This window comes from Nyctereutes procyonoides, unplaced genomic scaffold (assembly GCF_905146905.1).
Source record: "Nyctereutes procyonoides isolate TBG_1078 unplaced genomic scaffold, NYPRO_anot_genome, whole genome shotgun sequence".
NCBI classification, from domain to species: domain Eukaryota; kingdom Metazoa; phylum Chordata; class Mammalia; order Carnivora; family Canidae; genus Nyctereutes; species Nyctereutes procyonoides.
Genome location: NW_026575049.1, coordinates 17,794,093 through 17,811,521, shown reverse-complemented (window position 1 = coordinate 17,811,521; position 17,429 = coordinate 17,794,093). Strand labels below are relative to the sequence as shown.

Below are 17,429 nucleotides of genomic sequence, written 5' to 3'. Positions count from 1 at the left end.
GCACACGCACGACGGCAGACCACCTGGTGGGTGTGCAGTGTGACCAGCACAGCCAGGGGGATGTCTGGAGCACAGCCCTCACCGTTGGGGTCACAGTTGTGAGGGGGGCCCGGGTCAACTTCCCAGGCTCCCTTGCAGCCCTGGCCCTCAGGAGGCCGAGGCTGGCACACGAGGGAGCCGGCCAGTCACAAGGAAGGTGCTGGCACCTTTGCAGACCCCCTTGGAGACTGCACCCTGGGCGAGGAGGCTGCGCGTCCACACCAGCCAGCAGGGCGGGCTGCCCAGAGCGGCACCTGAGGCCAGCGTGGGGCTCCCACTCCCAGAGCTTCAGCCTGTTTCTTCTGCAAAGATGAACCCACTGCTTCGGCCGGGCTCTACTCTGTTTAGCGGCCACGTCCTTGGAGGCCACCTCACATGGGCTCAGCCACCCACAGACTGGCTGGCCATGGTCACAGGCTGTCCCGGGCCACGGGCAGGGCCGGGCAAGTCCACAGTGGTGTTTCTGAGAGCAGCAGCCACGGTCATCAGGCGGCTCTGCCCAGGCGGCACAGACAGCGTAGCTCTGAGTCCCCGATCTGCAGGCCTTCGGGGGAGAAGGGGCGGTGCCTCCGGCCTGCGCCCACCATGCCCGCTGCGTCCACTCGCCATTGGGCCCCGCTCAGGGCGGTGGCCAAGCCCCACCTGGGCCTCAGGTGAGCTGAGCCGAGGGCTGGAGGTCGGGGGACTCACCTGTGGACTCACAGTGCCGCGTCCACACCTCGTGCCCGCCAGCCCTCCCTCCCGCCGCCGGCCAACGTCGTCGTCCTATGCTAAGCCGCGACGGGTACTGTGGGGCCAGCGCTCCACAGCAGCGCATGGGGCAGGTCCGCACCCCTGAGGGCCCTTCCGCTCCCTGCAGCAAGCCTGCTGCCCCGGCTCCAGCTGAGGGCACCCAGTAAGTCTAGGGTCCAACACCCGTTGGTTGCACGTGGCAGTGAGGGAGACAGCTGGAGCACCTGCCCAACAGGACGCGGCAGCGGTCGGGGCTCCAAGAGCGGGACCAGGACGCCGGCCCAGACCCTCCCGGCAGCCTCCAGATCAACTACAGGGCAGTGCCCCTCCCCAGCCCAGGACCACAGTGAAGGGCCCGTCCTCCCCCCTGCAGGTCGGTGGCAGCTACGGAGCAGGGGGGTCCACCTAGCAGCTGCCGCCGCGTCTCTGGGGCTAGACAGCCTGGTAGGCCCAAGAACACATCAAATACAAGGCCCAGGGCGCCGGGGCTTGGGCAGGTGGGCACCGTAGGGGGACGGGTGGCCCTGTGCCCAGAGCAACGAGGGCTCACAGCCAGCCCCGCCTCATGGCCCCCAGGCCCTACAGAGGGCAGGTGGGACCCAGGGGGAGGCGAGGCTCTGGCCAGCATGGGGTCTGCCCATAGTCAAGGGCCAGGCTGCGGTTCCAAATGCCACCTTTTACTGCTGGAACACCAGGGGTGCTGACAGGGCGCCAAGGCGAGGGAGCAGCAGCAGAGAGCTTGGCTTGGGGAGCTTGTGCTTGGCTGGGGCCACATCAGAGGAGAAGGAAGCGTGGTCAGACCCAGGCCCCCGGCCCCGGCCGCTTGGCCCTGTCCTAGGGAGGACACAGGACAGCCTGCAGGTCCTTGGGCAAAGAGCCGATGACCGTCTCGATGTACAGCTGTGCCCGCCGGAGCGTTGCCTCCTTCACTGGGAGCTGGTGGCCTTGTGCCTGTACCTGCAGGGGCAGCAGTGGTCAGGGGCAGGTGACCTGCACACAGGCCAGTGGAGGCTCCACAGGGCCAGGAGACAGCTCACCAGCTTCTCCCGAAGTTTCAGGACCAGGTCCACGACCTCCACCTCAGACTTGTCCTTCATCCAGGCCTCGATGTTCTGCTGGGAACATGACACAGCTATCCATCACCATGGGGCCCTCACCATCCCCTGGGTCCCCCTTTCCTCCCCCAGCCCCGGCACCCCCTTACCGCCTCACAGATGGCCTCGAGGTGCAAAGCCTCCAGCTTGTGGGCCATCTCCTTGTACCGCTGCCGGTACCAGCCGTCGAAGTGTGGGGACTTGAAAAACCGCCTGCGGGTGGCAAGATGCGGGAGCTATGGGCTGACCCCGTGTGCCAGGGCGGCCTGCCCTGCCCGTGGCAGGAGCCTCAGGACCCCGAATGCCATCCACACACCTGTACAGGCCCAGCCAGTCGCCCTTGAGGATGCAGGTGAGCTGGGGCCCCGCGTGCTCCAGGCTGCGCAGGAAGTCATCCTGGCGGAAGGGGCGGATCTGGGGAGGAGTCTGAGACAGGGGCCTGGTAAGCGCAGGCTACTGGGGGACACAGCCCCACAGGCCTAGGCCATCAGCTGGCCAGGACCCTCCCCTGCCACACTCCTCAGCCACCTGAGGACCCATAGCCCCCACCCTCCCAGGACAGACCCCCGGACGGCCCCTCCCAGACAGAAGGGCCTAGAGGCCCTCATGCGTGGCCCCATTTTTCTGTCCTATGACGGATGCCTAGAGCCCTGGCGCCTCCCACACGCTCGATGACCTCCTCCCTCCCAGACCTCCCCCAGATGGCCACCGGGACCCGGACCTTCCAGGGTGTGATGCTCTTCTGCAGGGGCATGAGACTGGCCATGTAGTGCTCCTGGGGAGGGGAGGTTGGGAGTGAGCCTGGGGCCACGACCTGGTACCCCCACCCGCTCTGCCCCGGGCCTCACCAGGGGGATGATGAAGCTCTGCGTGAGCTCCAGCAGGTGCCGTCTCAGCAGTGCTGTCTGTGTGTCCCATGGCCTCTTCTTCTGCAGCCCCTAAGCAAGGGGCACGGGCTGAACTCGCCACATGCACCCCTTCACCCAGAGCAGGCTCACCGCCCCACCCCTCCCCAGGCCTCCCCCGGCCTGTACCTTGAGCAGACGTTTGAGCAGCGCCTTGTCCCGGTGGAGGTGGGCCGAGTACGCGGTGTAAAGGCCTGGCAGGAGAGCAGAGTAGGCCTGTCCAGGAGGCCCCCTGGAGCCCTGCCCCACCTGCTCCCACCTCTAGCCCGGGGCAGCACAGTTCCCTGAGAACCCCACCCGCTGCAGAGGAGGGGCTGCAGCCCAAGGGGCACACACCTGGCTTGGTGTCCAGGGTCTTCAGCCTGGAGGGCTTTTTCAGCTTGACCTGCTTGGGAAGATCCCCTGGGGAACACACCCAATGCCAGGCCTCAGGGTCGCAGCCACACCCACCCTGGGCTGAGCCTCTCGCGAGTGGGCCTCTGAGCCCCCGGCCCACCTCCCCCACTGCCTGGGCAGAGGCCGGCCAGCCTCACCTGACATCTTGGGCTCTCCCACACGGAGGATGTGGGGCCAGTGCTGGAGCGTTTTGATAAAGAAAGGGTTTGTGACTCCCAGGACCACGTTTGGTCTAGAGAGAGGAGAAGAGAGAGAGAGAGAGAAGGGGCAGAGGCAGGCCCAGGGAGGTGGAGCACGGGGAGCTGGAGGATGGGGACACACAGGGCACTTACGGGGCCTGCGTGCGGGTGGTGAACTCCTTGAACTCGCTGTCATGGATGGTGAAGTAGGGGCGGTAGTCGCAGCAGAACTTGAGGGGCTGCAGGCAGCTGAGGGCGGGGTGGTCAGCAGAGAGGTCGGCCCCCATCGCTCCTACAGCCCCCTCCCCCACCGCCTTGCCTACCTGATTAAGGCCAGCACCATCTCTGAGGACACAGCAGGCGAGGGTGCCAGGACCACCAGGGGCTCCCCGAGGAGCATGAGCTCCCACAGAGTCTGCACGTGGGTCAGCACGGGCTGGAAGCACCTAGGGCCCCGCAGAGGCGGTCAGGGAAGGCGGCTCCCAGCCCTTGGCCCACCTGCACCCCTGGCCAGGTGGGCCCAGCTCACACCAGGCACCGCCCTGGATAAGACGCGTGAGGACATCTGAGGATGCTCAGGGGTGTCCAGGGCCACCCCACCCTCTGACCGCGGCCTGCCTTGGCCTGGCCCTGAGCCCCCACACCGAAACACGGGGCAGCTGGGTCTCCGAGGCCTGGCTCCCTCACAGATGTGCCTGGGGAAGAGCAGCCTCATGCAGCAAGGAGCTCCCAACACAGCGGATCCTTCCCTCCTGACTTCTAGAACCTTCCTCCCCACAGTGCCCACTTCCTCTTGGAGGTGGCAGCAGAGCCCCGGGCTTCTCCACGATTCTCCCTCATGGAACCGCCCCAGAGTTCACTTCTGGGGCCTGCAGTCCCTCTGGGGGCCCCACGCTGTGCAGGCTTTACCTCATGGGTCCCCTTCACCATCTACTCAGGCAACAGACAGCAGCCTACAGGGCTCACCTGAACAGGTCCAGTTCATGGACGCTGGTGAGGACCACCGGGGCGGGCAGCAGGTTCTGGGAGGAGGGATGGATGGGATCAGGACGGGGGAAGGCTGGTAGCTGGCACCCCGGAGCCCCGAGCAGCACCTTTCACCCCAGGGGAGCCCTGGGCACTGCACCCTTGCCCTGCACACCTCTGCACCCCCACAGCACTGGAGAGGGTGGGGGGCACCCAGCTAGCTTTGCTGAGGGTCTGGCCACCCCCACAGGGCCCCTAGCGAGTGGGGCAGGGACGCCTGGGCAGGTGGGAGGGTCGAGGCAGGTGCGAGGCCACTGGCCCAGAAGCAGGGCCCCACCTCATGGCTACACTGCTTCGGAGGACTGTGCTCAGGCTTGTCCATCCGGGATGGGACTCGAACCTGGGGGACGGAGGGAGTAGCTGCCAGACGGGAGCAGGCATGTCTATAGACCTGGGGCCCTCCCTCCCCAGCCAGCCCTCACCTGGAGGACGACTCCCATGACCGGCAGGTTCAGGGTCTGCCCCGGCACAGGCGCTGGCCACTGGTCTATCTCGTTGCACACTGTGGACACAGGTGGCCAGTGTCGGGAACCTGCCCCAAGCAGCAGCCGCTGGCCGGAGGTGCCGAGAGCTTCAGCCGGGGAGATGGTGCCGTCTGGCAGCGCCCAGCAGCCACTCACCCGCTTCCAGGCAGGGGGCCAACTTGTCAAAATACTCGGGGGCGATGAGGCTCAGCAGCGCCTGGAACAGCCGGACGAAGGGCAGGCGGGACACCAGCACCAGGGACTGCAGGACCCGCAGGGCCGGTGAGAGGTCCTCCCAGCCACGCAGGCTCTGCGGGGCCCCTGATGCCGGGCCATGCAGCGTCTACCCGGGGAGCGGCATCCCGCAAACTCCACAGGACAGCCGTCCCTGGGAATGGCCCATCCTGGACCCCAGGGCCAGTGGACAGAATACCCCAAGCCTGCCCCAGATGGGGCAGGGAGCCCTCAGAGCACAGCCGGGCCCCAGGCCTTCACAGGGAAATGCTCATGGCCAGGATTTCTGGGATGATCTCCCTGGGACTCAAGCAGCTTTTGCTTATGGTGTCTGAGTTCAAGAAGGAAGTTGTCCTAATCTGGAAAGCGTGACCCCACTCCCGTCAGCAGCAAGGAGCAGGGACATCGGGAGCTCACAGGGGGCTGCAGGTGCCGTGACGGCCAAGGCAGGCAGCAGCGCCCGTTCCCCAGAGGGCCCAGGAGGCACCCGCTCTCCAACCCCTCACCTGCTGCCCAGGCGGGGTGGCCTATGTGGCCCAGGCAGTGAGCTGTGCCCCATGCCAAGTGGCTGGGGGCTACAGGACACGTGGGCACCAGCCCTGCCTCACAGCAGCACCACCCCAGAGCAGCCAGGTGGCTCACCTTCTGGAAGTAACCCCTCTTCACAGAACTGTCCTTCACCTGCCTGAAGTACACGTAACCGAAGTAGTGTGCTGGCTCCCTCTGCAAAAACAGCGTCAGCCGGGCCGAGCTCACTCCCCACGTTCCCTCCTGCCCACCCAGACCAGCGGCCAGGGCTGCGACCGCTCTTTCCAGCCATGGGGGTCAGGCTGGGGGGTCCTTGGCTCACAAGGTGGCCGACCCCTCTACAGAGGGCACCTCTGCAGGCACTGTGGTCACAGCTCAAGGGGCCTGGGAGCACCCAGTGGTGAAAACAGCTGCCTCACCCCCACGGAGGCTGGGGCGCCAGACCTACAGGCGTGGTGGGGCTTGCAGCACTTGGGAACCCTCGTGGTTGCTCGCACCAGGCCAGCCCTGGCCTCTGGGGAGAGGCAGCCCGCACTCACTTGCAACGACACAGGGGCCCCGCTGTCGTAGCGGCGGTCCTCAGCATGCCAGGGGCTCCTCTGCCCGCCGCACTGCCGAATGCGGAAGCTGAACTGAGTGTCTCCGAGGCAGCCTGGAAAGGGAGGCAGCCCCCACCCGGCCCACATCAGGGTGGAAACTCTCCTGCCAGCTTGTGGGGAGGGGACCACAGACAAGGCCACGAATGCCTCCAGAGAGAAAGCCCAGCCTGCCAGGAAGGCTGTGTCCTGATTCCTAACCTCAGTCTCAACCTAAACACCGCCCCCAACAGCAGCAGGGACAGCTGCATGCATGGTGCACAGGGTCCCTGGGGGACACTGGGAGGCCCTGGTGTGGGGCCTGGTCGGCTGGTCTGCGACAGGAAAACAGGCCTGCACAGATGGCCAAGTCCTGGAGAAGAGCAAAGGCCAGGTGGCCACTGTGGTGGGATGTAGGAACCAGACCCCACCCATCGCTCTGCCTAGAGACACCCTGCAAATCAGGGTAATCTGACCAGCGCTGCTGCCGGGAGCTCTGGACGTCTACAGGGAGCAGGGAGTGGGTTGGCGCTGGCAGGCAGTGATGCTGACAGTGGTCACATCCACGCCTGGGCCACGGGGGGTCCTGGACAGCCTCAGTGCCCACCTTCTGCGTGTCACCCACCCCAGCCCCAGAGCCAACGTCCCAGGGATCGGCTACCTGAGTGCGAGTCGGGAAAGGACAGGTAGCAGATGCTGCTTTTCTGAAACACAGGAAACCAGGTGAGGGCCAGCTCAAGTCAGGGCCACGGCTGCTCCCAGGAGGGCCAGGACCCACCTCCTTGTCCGTGAGCCGGAAGTCACTGGGGTATACCAGCTGTGGGGACACAGGGCACCCGGTCACCTGCTGCCTTGCAGGAATGCTTCCCTGGCAGCCGCCGCCTCCTCTCCGGCTTCTCCGGCCCTTCTTAGCGCGAGTCCCCTCCATCCTTCTCTCCTGTCAGCTACAACACGTGGGCCAGCTCCCCAACTCCCTTCTCGCACCCCTCCCCTCGTGCAACTGTGCTGAGACCTCCCTGCCTCCCTCAACCCAGGGCTCGTCCCCAGCGCTTCCGGAGGTGGTTTTCAGAACCCCCACACCTGCCTCTTTCCCACAGCAAGTGACCCCAGGGCTCTGCCTGCAGGTCCCACCTCCCCTCTGTTCCCCCTCCTGAACCCTTCCACTTAGCCAGAAGGTCTCGGGCTGCACAGTTCCCCAGGGCTTGCTCCCCTAGATGGGGCATGCCCAGCTTCCCCATTTCCTGGTCTTGAGTCAGATGGCACCGAAGACAGTGGCATCCCTGCCTGTGGACAGCATCTCGAGCGCTTTCACCCCAACCTCTGCTAGTCAGGAACCCTGAAGCTTCTGGCCTGTACCCCCCGCTCCAGCAAGAGCCCTAGGAGAGCACCCTGAGCCCTGAAGCGTCAGCAGGAGGCCCTTAGGGATGTAGGAGGCAGGCCACACTCTGGAGCAGCAGCGGCCTGAGGCTCGCTCTCGGGCTCAGCAGCTCTATGCGCAGGCCCAGGGCCAGAGTGGATTTCATTACAGGATCCCCCCAAAAGGCAGGGGGCCCCACAGCCCTCACTGCAGTGTACCTCTGAGGTGTCTTCCTGGGAGCTGGTGTGCCTTGGGCTTTGCTGCCCTGGCCTGTGCTCTCCAGAGAGCACAGTGCTAAGAGTCTATGGGGGGGCCAGGAGACAGGGCTTGCATGCAAGGAGCTCCAACTTGCCTTGTCCCCCCAGACTCAACACTGAGGAGGAGCTCGGTTTAAGCTGAAGTGAAACTGTTCAATAAAAAAAATTGATTGTGAAAGCATTAAAGGCTACTACTCCTCTTACTCTTCTCACCAAATTTTGTTTTGGAAATATGACTGTTTTCATGAAAATCTCTACGTTAACAGACTACTTTTATTTTAACGTCAGCTCAATAAATATTGTGTTTTCTCAGCTTTAACTTCTAGTACAGTAAACGTTGACACATATCCGTACAAAAAGCTTCTTGGGGGGACGCCTGGTGGCTCAGCAGTTCAGCGTCTGCCTTAGGCTAAAGCCGTGATCCCAGGGTCCTGGGATCGAGTCTTGCATCGGGCTCCCCGCAGGGACCCTGCCTCTCCCTCTGCCTGTGTCTCTGCCTCTCTCTGGGTCTCTCAGGAGTAAATAAAATCTTTTTTTTTTTAAATTTCTATTTGTTTATGATAGTCACACACACAGAGAGAGAGAGTGGCAGAGACACAGGCAGAGGGAGAAGCAGGCTCCATGCACCGGGAGCCCGATGTGGGATTCGATCCCGGGTCTCCAGGATCGCGCCCTGGGCCAAAGGCAGGCACTAAACCGCTGCGCCACCCAGGGATCCCGAGTAAATAAAATATTAAAAAAAAAAAAAGTTTTTTGGGGGCATCAATAACGTTCACGATTATAAAGGGTCCTGGGACTGTGCAGTGCCGGAGCTGGGGCCTGGGAGGGCACAACCACCACAGTGGAGGGGGGCTCTGGGGCCCTCCAGGCAGAGCTCATGCCACAGGCTTCCCAGGGTGGCTGGGTAGGCGCAGCCAGGCCCCCTCCTCAGCTTATGCATAGGTTCCCGTCCCCCACCTACCCCCAAGGCCCTGCCTCACCCGCAGGCTTCACTGAACCTATCAGCCTGGAACCCCCTCCCTGTATCCCATGCGCACTGGGGGTCCCAAACCACTGTGTCCCTAGCACAGAATGTGAGCTCCTACAGGGCAAAGCCTGGCTGCTTTACTGGATTTAGCGGATGAGTGAGTGGAGAGCTCCTGGCCTTCGTTGTTGCTGCCTTTTCTGAGGAACAGTTTACGTCAAGCAGCCCCTTCTCCCCCGCCTGCCTCTCTCCTCCTCCTCCTCCAAGACCAGCCATGCCCGGCCCCTCCCTCTGAGCTGCATTTGTCCAGTGTCTGTGGATCACCAGCTCCTGGAAGGCAGCCTCTGGGTCTGTCGTCCACATTCGTGCACCGTGGACGATGCTGCGAGGTCTGCATTGCTCAGGCAGTCCAAGATGGGTGAGCACTGAGCAGGTGCTCCTCAAAACCCAGAAAATTCGACTGAAATGACCCCAAGCAAGAGGCAAACCTGATAAGGACTGTGTGGCTGTGCTGCCTGATAGGCTCACGGCCAGACTCCCACACAGACCTCACAATTCAGAGAGGCCCTACGTCCCCAACACCCCCAGCCAGAGCTGTGCACCCTCACCAAAGGCTCAGAAAGTCACAGAGCCTTGAACAGGACTTGCTGAGAATCAGCTTTCTAAAAGTTCTAGAAAAATGTACTTAAGAATGCCCTAAGGACACAGAAAAAGCTCTTAACTTCAGTGATTTTCCGAGGAATGTGAGCAACAGTGAGGATGTGGGCTCTGCAGCCCCAGGCAGATCTGTCACCTCCAGGCGCTCCACGGGGCTGCAGCAGTAACGCCCGCCTGGTGGGGATGGGCGCCTGGTGGGGATGGGCAGGCCAGGCAGACCCCAAAGTCCTGGACAAGCGTCCGCCCTTTCTGTTTGGAAGACTGGGGTCTCCCACAGGCTCTCAGGAGTCAGCACAGCCTTAGCACATGCCCCTGGCCCCCCTGGAGGCGCACAGCTTCCCGGTCTGTGTCCTGACCTCGGGGCATATGAACGACCTTGTGACAGGCCCGGGGACGCAGGGAGGAAGGGAGGCTGCCCAGGGTGGGTGGGGGGCCTGCAGGCAGTGGGGCACCCCAGGCCCCCGAGCGGGTGCAGCTGGTGAGCAGGACGCCTGCGGGCTGGAAAGGGCCCCGAGCCTGCGTGTGAGGCCGGGTGAACGCGGAGGTGTGGGCGGAGCCCGCGCGGCCGCAAACGTTGGCCGGGGGGGTGGGGGGGGAAGGGGGTGACCGCGCCCGAGCGGACTCCCACCCTGAGTGACCCCGCGACACGGAGGGTGGAGGCCGGAGACCCGCCGGGCACCTCGAGGGCAGGGCCCGCTCTCCTGGTCCCGGGGGACGTCCTGGCAATCGGACCCTTCGTCCTCTGTTCGGGGAGAGCACTTTGAGGAGTGACCGGCGCCGGGCTTCCGAGGGGTCGGTCCCAGGGTTGCTCCCAGGATGCGGGGGGCGGGGGCTGGGCGCGTCCCCCGCCCCGCCGTGCCGCCCCCTCCCCCTTGCCCCCGCCCCCCGCCGCCGCCCCGCGCGGCCCGCTCACCTCCAGCGCCTGGCCCAGCTCCAGGTCGAAAGTGACCACGCACACACACTCCAGCCAGGCCGAGAAGCGCGCCCACGGTGCTCCCGCAGCCCGCGCTCCGGGGGACGCCGCGCCCAGGCGGCCGCCGCGAGCCCGGCGAGGCCCGGCGCCCGACAGCGCGTCCATGGCGGCTGGGACTGCGCCCGCCGCGCGTTGCCGGGGGAACGGTTCCGAGGCGTTGCCGGGGGAACAGCCCGGAGGCGGACGCCTGGCGCCGGAAGGGACCGCGCCGCGGAGCAGTGGAGCGGCAGCTGCGGGCCAGAGGGGCCATACCGCCGTGTCGGCGCCTCTGGCGGCCGGAGGACCGCTGTGCAGCGGAGCGGCGCCCAGCCCACCAACGAGAAGGGCCCGCGCGGGCCAGAGCGGCCGGAGACAGGAGGCGGAACTTCCGGGGAGGTCGGTCAGGCGGGAGTCGGGGCTTCCGGGGGCGCCGCTCGGACGGGAGTGGCGCGCAGGCGCGGGGAGCCTGTCTCGGCGGCTCTCGCCGCTCGCGTCAGGGCCGACACCTGCCGCTGTCGGGCTCGGATTCCAGCCGGGTCGGGACGTTGCCCCGCGATGCCGGGTGTCTGCCTGTGGTCCCCCGCGGGGTCGTGTCCGCAGCCCCCCGCGTCGTGACTCCGTGGGCCTGCCCGCCGACCCCCCGGAGCCCCCGAGGCCGGAGCGGCACCTGCGCGCGGTCTGGGCCACGACCGCCAGGTCCCCGCGGCTTCCCGGCGCGCGGGGCCTGCTAGGGGCCCGGTGCCCCGGGTCGCCGCGGCGGACGGGGCTCGTGATGTGCGTGCGCCTGTCCGAGTCCCGGCCCAAAGCTGGTCACGTGCGCGCAGAATGAGGGACGTGCTGTGATGGGCCACGACCATCCTCTGCGGTGACCCCCGCCCTTGAACTTAAGGCGCCCCTGTTCCGAAGCTGACAGCGATGCGCCACCGAGTGTTCCCAAGCATCCCGTTAGGAAGTGTCCGATGCAGAAAAGGTCAGTGAGCTGCACCCCGGCCGCCCAGTCACCTGTTTTACCCTGTGTCCCCGCATCTGTCTCCATCCCTCAAGCCACCTTATTTTTAGATTACGTCCAAAGACAGTTGTAGACATCAGTGCTCTCCCCCACCAAATACTTCAGTGTGTGTATTATTAACCAGTACTTTTCAGTTTTTTCTTTTTTTTGGGGGGGTGGGGGTGGGGGGAAGTAAAATAAATTTATTTTTAATTAATAATTTTTTATTTATGTATTTATTTATTTTAGAGTAAAATTCATGTGTAGCGAAACGGGTGGGTTTTTCGTTTGTTTTTAAAGACTTTATTTATTTATTTATTTATTTATTTATTTATTTATTTATTTATTTATTTATTTATTCATGAGAGAGAGCGAGAGGCAGAGACACAGGCAGCGGGAGAAGCAGGCTCCATGCAGGGAGCCCGATGCGGGACTGGATCCCAGGACTCCAGAACCATGTCCTGGGCCAAAGGCAGGCACTCAACTGCTGAGCCACCCAGGGATCCCAGAAATGGGTGGTTCTTAGAATCACCATTAACCCAAAGAACTAGCAGGATAAGGAAGGAACAGCGCCATCCCCTCAGGAAGTCCCCTCTTGCCTCTTTTCCAGTCGAGCACCACCATCCTCCACGACTCCAGGATTCTTTGCACCACGGTGACCCTGTTCCGGAACTTCATAAAAGTGGAATCATACAGCTTGAAGTCTTGTGTGTCTGGCTTCTTTCGCTCACCGTAATGTGTTTTTTTTTTTTAAGGATTTTTATTTATTTTGATAGAGAACGAGGCAGTGTAGAAGCAGGAGGAGCAGCAGAAGCAGAAGGAGAAGCAGGCTCCCCACTGAGCAGGGAGACGGATGCTGGGCTAAATCCCAGGACCCCGGGATCATGACCTGAGCGGAAGGCAGACGCTTAACAGACTAGGCCACCCAGGCACCTCCACAATGTTTTTGATATTCATCCATTTTGTGGTGTATTTCCCGAGCTCATCCCTTCTTACTGCAGAGTATGCTTCTTTGTAAGTGTAATACAGTTATTTATTCATTTATCCTATTGATCCTTTGCATTTCTATAGAAATTTTAGTAGTAGCTTATCAGTTCCTTTTTTTTTTTTTTTTAAACAAAGATTTTGTTTATTAAAGAGAGAGCGCACAGGAGCAGGGGGCAAGGCAGAGGGAGAAGGCGAAGCAGACTCCCCAGTGATTGGGGAACCAGTTGCAGGGCTCAATCCCAGCACCTTGGACTGGATCCTAGGACCCTGGGATCATGGGTGAGCCAAGGGCAGACACTTAAACAATGGAACCATCCATAGCTCATCATTTTCTACAAAAAAACGAAAGAAGACCATGTGCTGAAAATTTCCCAGGAATTGCATTGAATCTACAGATCAATTTAGGGAGAACTGCCATCTCACGTTGCTAGTGTTCTATGCATGACATGCCCATGACATTTCACTCCATTTATTTAGGTCTTCAGTAATTTTTCTTGGCAATGTTTTTGTTCCTTGGGAATTGGAGCACACCCAAGTTTGATAATAGGCTAGGAGAGTTCATAGGATTTAGCATGTAGTCATTCTATGTCATTACATCATATCTTTATTTCAGTAAAAGGATACAAAATAAAATCAACAAAGAGAAAGACTCTTGGGGCAAAGTTTCCGGGAGACCAGCCTCCAGGGTCCTTTCTCTGTGGAGTCCCAGAGGAGGCACTTTAAATGTGTCAATGAGTTGTGATAGGATGTGAAATGTTGCCAACCAGGGAAGTTCCTTAGAGAAGCTTATTGGGAGTTTGTATTTCTTTCCTAAGGCCTCTGTAACAAATTGATACAAACTAGGTGGCTTAAAACAACAGAAACGTATTGTCTTACAGTTTGGGAGGCAGAAGTCAGAAATCAAGCTGTCAGCAGGTTTGGTTCCTTCCCAGGGTTGGGAAAAAGGATTTGTTTCAGGCCTCTGTTAACTTCTGATTGCTGCCTGCAAACCTTAGTTGGATTGTAGATGTACCATCCTAATCTCTGTTTGTACATCAGCTTCTCCTCTGTGTCTCTTCTTGATTTTTCTTAGAAAAACACCTGTCATTGGATTTAGGACTGCTCTTCCTGCGCCCCCCACCCTGAATCAAGGATGATCTCAAGATCCTAACTTAATTACATGTGCAAAGACCCTTTTTCCACAGGTCACGTTGACAGGTTTGGGGTGGATATCTTTAGGGGAAGGAACACCATCCAGCTCCCTACAGGACCAGTCAGATAAGCAGCCTCTGTCCAGTGCCTGCCCAAATTCCAGATGCCCAGAAAGAAAATGGGTGGTCAATAGAAGTCACATTGAGTTTAGACATTATGAGCCTCTCTGAGCACTCCTTGGAGTGATGGGAACTCTCCTGAAATCCATGTTCCCAGATGCCCACCAAGGGTTAAGTTGGTAAGCAGGGGCTTTCTATGACTAAGTGGTTAGCCGGCTGCATCAACTCTTTTCTGCACTCCCTTCTTTTTGTTAGATTTATTCCTAAGTATTTTATTCATTTTGATACAATTGTGACTGGAATTTTCTCTTTCTTTTTAAAGTATAACATGCAGTATTATGTTAGTTGCAGGTGTACAATATAGTGATTTAACAATCCCATATATTACTCAGTACTCATCACAATAAGTGTACTCTTAATCACAATCACCTATTTCACCCATCCACTCACCCACACTTTTCCTGTGAATGGAATATTTTTTCTTAAAAATTCTCAGGGGCACCTGGGTAGTTCAGTCAGTTAAATGTCTGGCTCTTGGTTTTGGCTCAGGTCATGATATTGGAGTCTTGGAGCCCCTTATCAGGTCCTGTACTCAATAGAGGAGTCTGCTTCTCCCTCTCCCTTTGCTCTTCCCCCCCATAAATAAATTTAAAAATCTTTAAAAATTTTTTTCAGATTACTTGTTGCTGGCAAATAGAAGTATAACTGCTGTTTATCTATTGATATATCATCCTCTGACTTCAGTAAACTATTATTTCTAGTAGGGCTTTTTTTTTTTTAATAGATTCCTTAAGATTTTTTTTTTTTTTTAGGATTTTATTTATTTACAGACAGTGTGTGTAAGGGGGGGGGGTGCTCAATCTCACAACCCCAAGATCATGACCTGAGCCGAAACCAAGAGTTGAACACTTGACCGACTATGCCACCCAAGTGCCCCTTTCCTTATATATATTTTTAAGATTTTATTTACTTATTTTAGAGAAAGAGGGACAGAGCATGGGGGGGGGGTGCAGAAGGAGAGATAGACTCCCCGCTGAACAGGGAGCTTGATCCCAGGACCCTGAGATCACGACCTGAACCAGAGGCATCTAGATGTCCAAATGACTGAGCCACCTAGGTGCACTGTCCCTTGTGATTTTTAAATAGATAATCATATCATCTGTGAATAAAGGTAATTTTGCTTCTTCCTTCCTTTTTTTTTTTTTTTTAGGTTTATTTGTTTACTCATGAGAGAGACAGAGATAGAGGCGGAGACACAGGCAAAGGGAGAAGCAGGCACCCTGTGGGGAGCCCAATGTGGGACTCATCCCAGGACCACACCCTGGGCCAAAGGCAGACACTCAACCACTGAGCCACCCAGGCATCCCTTGCTTCTTCCTTTCTAATATGTATGCCTTTAATTTTTTTCTTGCCTTATTGCACTAGCTGGAAACTTTTGTACAATGTAGAAAGATTTCAAATATTTCTTCTATTCCTTGTCTTTCTTTTCCTTCTGGTGTTCTCATCCCATGTCGGGTACACCTTTTGCAGCTGCCCCATCATCGTCTTTGGATGTTCTCTTCTGTGCTTTTCGGATTTTCTCTTTATTTTTCAGGTTTTTTTTAAAAGATTTTATTTATTTATTGAGAGAGACAGGCACAGCCACAGGCAGAGGGAGAAGCAGGCTCCATGCAGGGAGCCCGACGTGGGACTCCATCCCAGGTCTCCAGGATCATGCCTGGGCTGAAGGCAGCGCCAAACCGCTGAGCCACCTGGGCTGCCTGGTAATGATACTTTTTACACGATGCTGAATTTGGTTCTTCATTCATTCCTGCTGATTTGCATGACCATCTTGTGTCATTTCCTTTCAGCTTGAGGAACTATCTTTGGTGCTTCCTATAAGGCAGATCCGTCAGCAATGAATTTTCTATTTTGTCTGTGAACGTCTTGATCTCACCTTCATTTCTGAGGATTGTATTTTTGGGTATAGAATTTTTTCAGTGACAGGTTTTACTTTTCCTTTGGCACTTTGGATGTGTCATTCTATTGCCTCATGGTCATTGTCCCCTTATGAGATTTCAGCTATTAGTTGTATCATTGTTACCCTTTATGTGATGGGCCATTTTACTCTTGCTGCTTTCATGGTTTCCTGTCATGACATGCAGGAATTTGGTGATGGCATACAGAAGTTCGGATCTCCCTGTGTTTCTCTCATGTGGGCCTATGGATCAGTAGTCTTATGATGCACTGGCTTCTGTCTGGCTGAAGTGTGGCAGTTCTTGTAGAACAGGATAGGTCCACACTTCCTCCTGTTCTGATGGCACTCAGAAGGAAGTGTTTATTTTATTTAAGATTTTATTTTATTTTAAGATGTTATTTATTCATGAGAGACACAGAGAGAGGCAGAGACACGGGCAGAGGGATAGGCAGGCTCCCTGTGAGGAGCCCGATACAGAACTCGATCCCAGGACCCCGGGGTCACACCCTGGGCTGAAGGCAGATGCTCACCTGCTGAGCCACCCAGGCATCCCCCAAGATTTTATTATTTTTAAGTAATCTCTGCACCCAATATGGGGATCAAACTCATGACCCTGAGACCAAGACTCATATATTCTACTGAGCCAGCCAGGTGCCCCTGGGCAGCACTCATTTTACACCACAGTTTTACTTTTTTCAATTTATTGGTGAATAATTTTGCATTTGGTGTTCTTAGTGATAGAATTTATTTTAGTTGATCCTCCTCCTGTGTCAGAAATACTGAATTCAGCTTGGCTCTATTTTCACCATTTTGTGTACACTATAAGGCAGTTTAGAAGAGAAGTCTGTTAGGGAGCTATACATATTAATATCTTAAGAGCAATTACAGAAACAAGGATTGTGGTAGCTCTACATATTTTCTCTTTGCACATTACAGTGGGTTTTTAAAAAAGATTTTATTTGTTTATTCATGAGAGACCCAGAGAGAGGCAGAGACACAGGCAGAGGGAGAAGCAGGCTCCCTGCGGGGAGCCCGATGCAGGACTCGATCCTGGGACCTTGACATCACACACTGAGCTGAAGGCAGATGGTCAACCCCTGAGCCACCCAGGTGCCCCTCACATTACAGTATTTACTTGTCTATTTACCGACCATTTTCTTCTCTCTCCTTTCCAGTTTTTAAAATAAACAGGTGGTCGGAGGTTATCTATTATTTCACTTTAACATAAGGGCATAAGAGAATACTCAGTGGGATGGAAAAAGAATTCAAGGAGTACAGAATGCAGCCAACCGTTGATACAGGGGCGTCTGTGACTGCAGGTGTGCTCATTATCAATGCTTATTCTTCACCTGTAATAAGGACAGATGCATCTTGTTAGGTGAAAATAAAGCGTTGTTTTGTTGTTTTTTTTTTTTTTTTCAAAGATTTTATTTATTCATGAGAGACACAGAAAGAGAGAGGAGCAGAGAGACAGGCAGAGGGAGAAGCAGGCTCCATGCAAGGGCCCTGACGTGGGACTCGATCCCGGGACCCCGGGGTCATGCCCTGCGCCAAAGGCAGATGCTCAACCGCTGAACCACCCAGGCGTCCCTGTTTTGTTGTTGAGTGGACATTCAAGTATGTTTGAAAGGATGCAAACAGAACCCAACTATCCAGAGGGTCAGACTCTACCTGTTTTCCATTTATGCTTCAGCTCCCAATCCACTTCTGCTTGCTTGCTGCTTGCTTGCAATAATGGAGCTGGATCCTAGAAGCATTTCTCTTCTGCCTTTGGCAGGATGTTAGGTTTTGCTGGTAGAGAGTGTTGGAGAGTCCTGGTCTAAGTGTGCATTCTTTTTCTTCTCCCACTGGGCAGCTGCCAGAGCCACCTGTGGGAGACTTGGAGTGG

The 17,429-nt window shown here is 57.5% G+C and overlaps 1 protein-coding gene and 1 long non-coding RNA gene across 4 annotated transcripts; one reads left to right on the top strand and one right to left on the bottom strand.

Moving 5' to 3' along the window:
• Positions 1 to 649: 649 nt before the first annotated feature.
• On the bottom strand, positions 650 to 10,557 carry DENND6B (DENN domain containing 6B). Of its 3 annotated transcripts, none has more exons than XM_055329018.1 (20): positions 10,321 to 10,557; positions 6,951 to 6,989; positions 6,834 to 6,876; positions 6,137 to 6,249; positions 5,712 to 5,792; positions 4,992 to 5,097; positions 4,794 to 4,873; positions 4,649 to 4,711; positions 4,312 to 4,367; positions 3,669 to 3,791; positions 3,499 to 3,594; positions 3,304 to 3,398; positions 3,107 to 3,172; positions 2,900 to 2,964; positions 2,714 to 2,803; positions 2,587 to 2,640; positions 2,182 to 2,291; positions 1,976 to 2,078; positions 1,809 to 1,886; positions 650 to 1,728 (listed from the first exon to the last, which is right to left on the bottom strand). In XM_055329018.1, the coding sequence occupies exons 1-20, from the start codon at positions 10,483 to 10,485 to the stop codon at positions 1,606 to 1,608; spliced, it is 1,749 nt and encodes a 582-aa protein (XP_055184993.1). In that variant the 5' UTR covers positions 10,486 to 10,557; the 3' UTR covers positions 650 to 1,605. The 3 variants fall into 3 exon arrangements, with proteins under 3 accessions (XP_055184993.1, XP_055184991.1, XP_055184992.1); XM_055329016.1 differs by having other exon boundaries at positions 1,809 to 1,883; positions 10,321 to 10,553; XM_055329017.1 differs by lacking the exon at positions 4,649 to 4,711 and having other exon boundaries at positions 10,321 to 10,553.
• A 241-nt stretch (positions 10,558 to 10,798) lies between these two features.
• On the top strand, positions 10,799 to 12,049 carry LOC129511816 (uncharacterized). The gene is made up of 2 exons (XR_008664909.1): positions 10,799 to 11,329; positions 11,958 to 12,049. It is a non-coding gene; the product is annotated as an uncharacterized LOC129511816 (long non-coding RNA).
• The last annotated feature ends 5,380 nt before the right edge of the window (positions 12,050 to 17,429 follow it).

What these genes read in the sequence shown, in the direction of transcription:
- DENND6B (XM_055329018.1), bottom strand. Translation starts at nt 10,485, where the DNA reads ATGGACGCGCTGTCGGGCGCCGGGCCTCGCCGGGCTCGCGGCGGCCGC. An exon ending in AGCTGGGCCAGGCGCTGGAG is followed by an intron (nt 6,990 to 10,320) that starts GTGAGCGGGCCG and finishes GTGTCCCCACAG; the next exon opens with CTGGTATACCCCAGTGACTT. An exon ending in GACTGGCTGGGCCTGTACAG is followed by an intron (nt 2,079 to 2,181) that starts GTGTGTGGATGG and finishes TGCCACCCGCAG; the next exon opens with GCGGTTTTTCAAGTCCCCAC.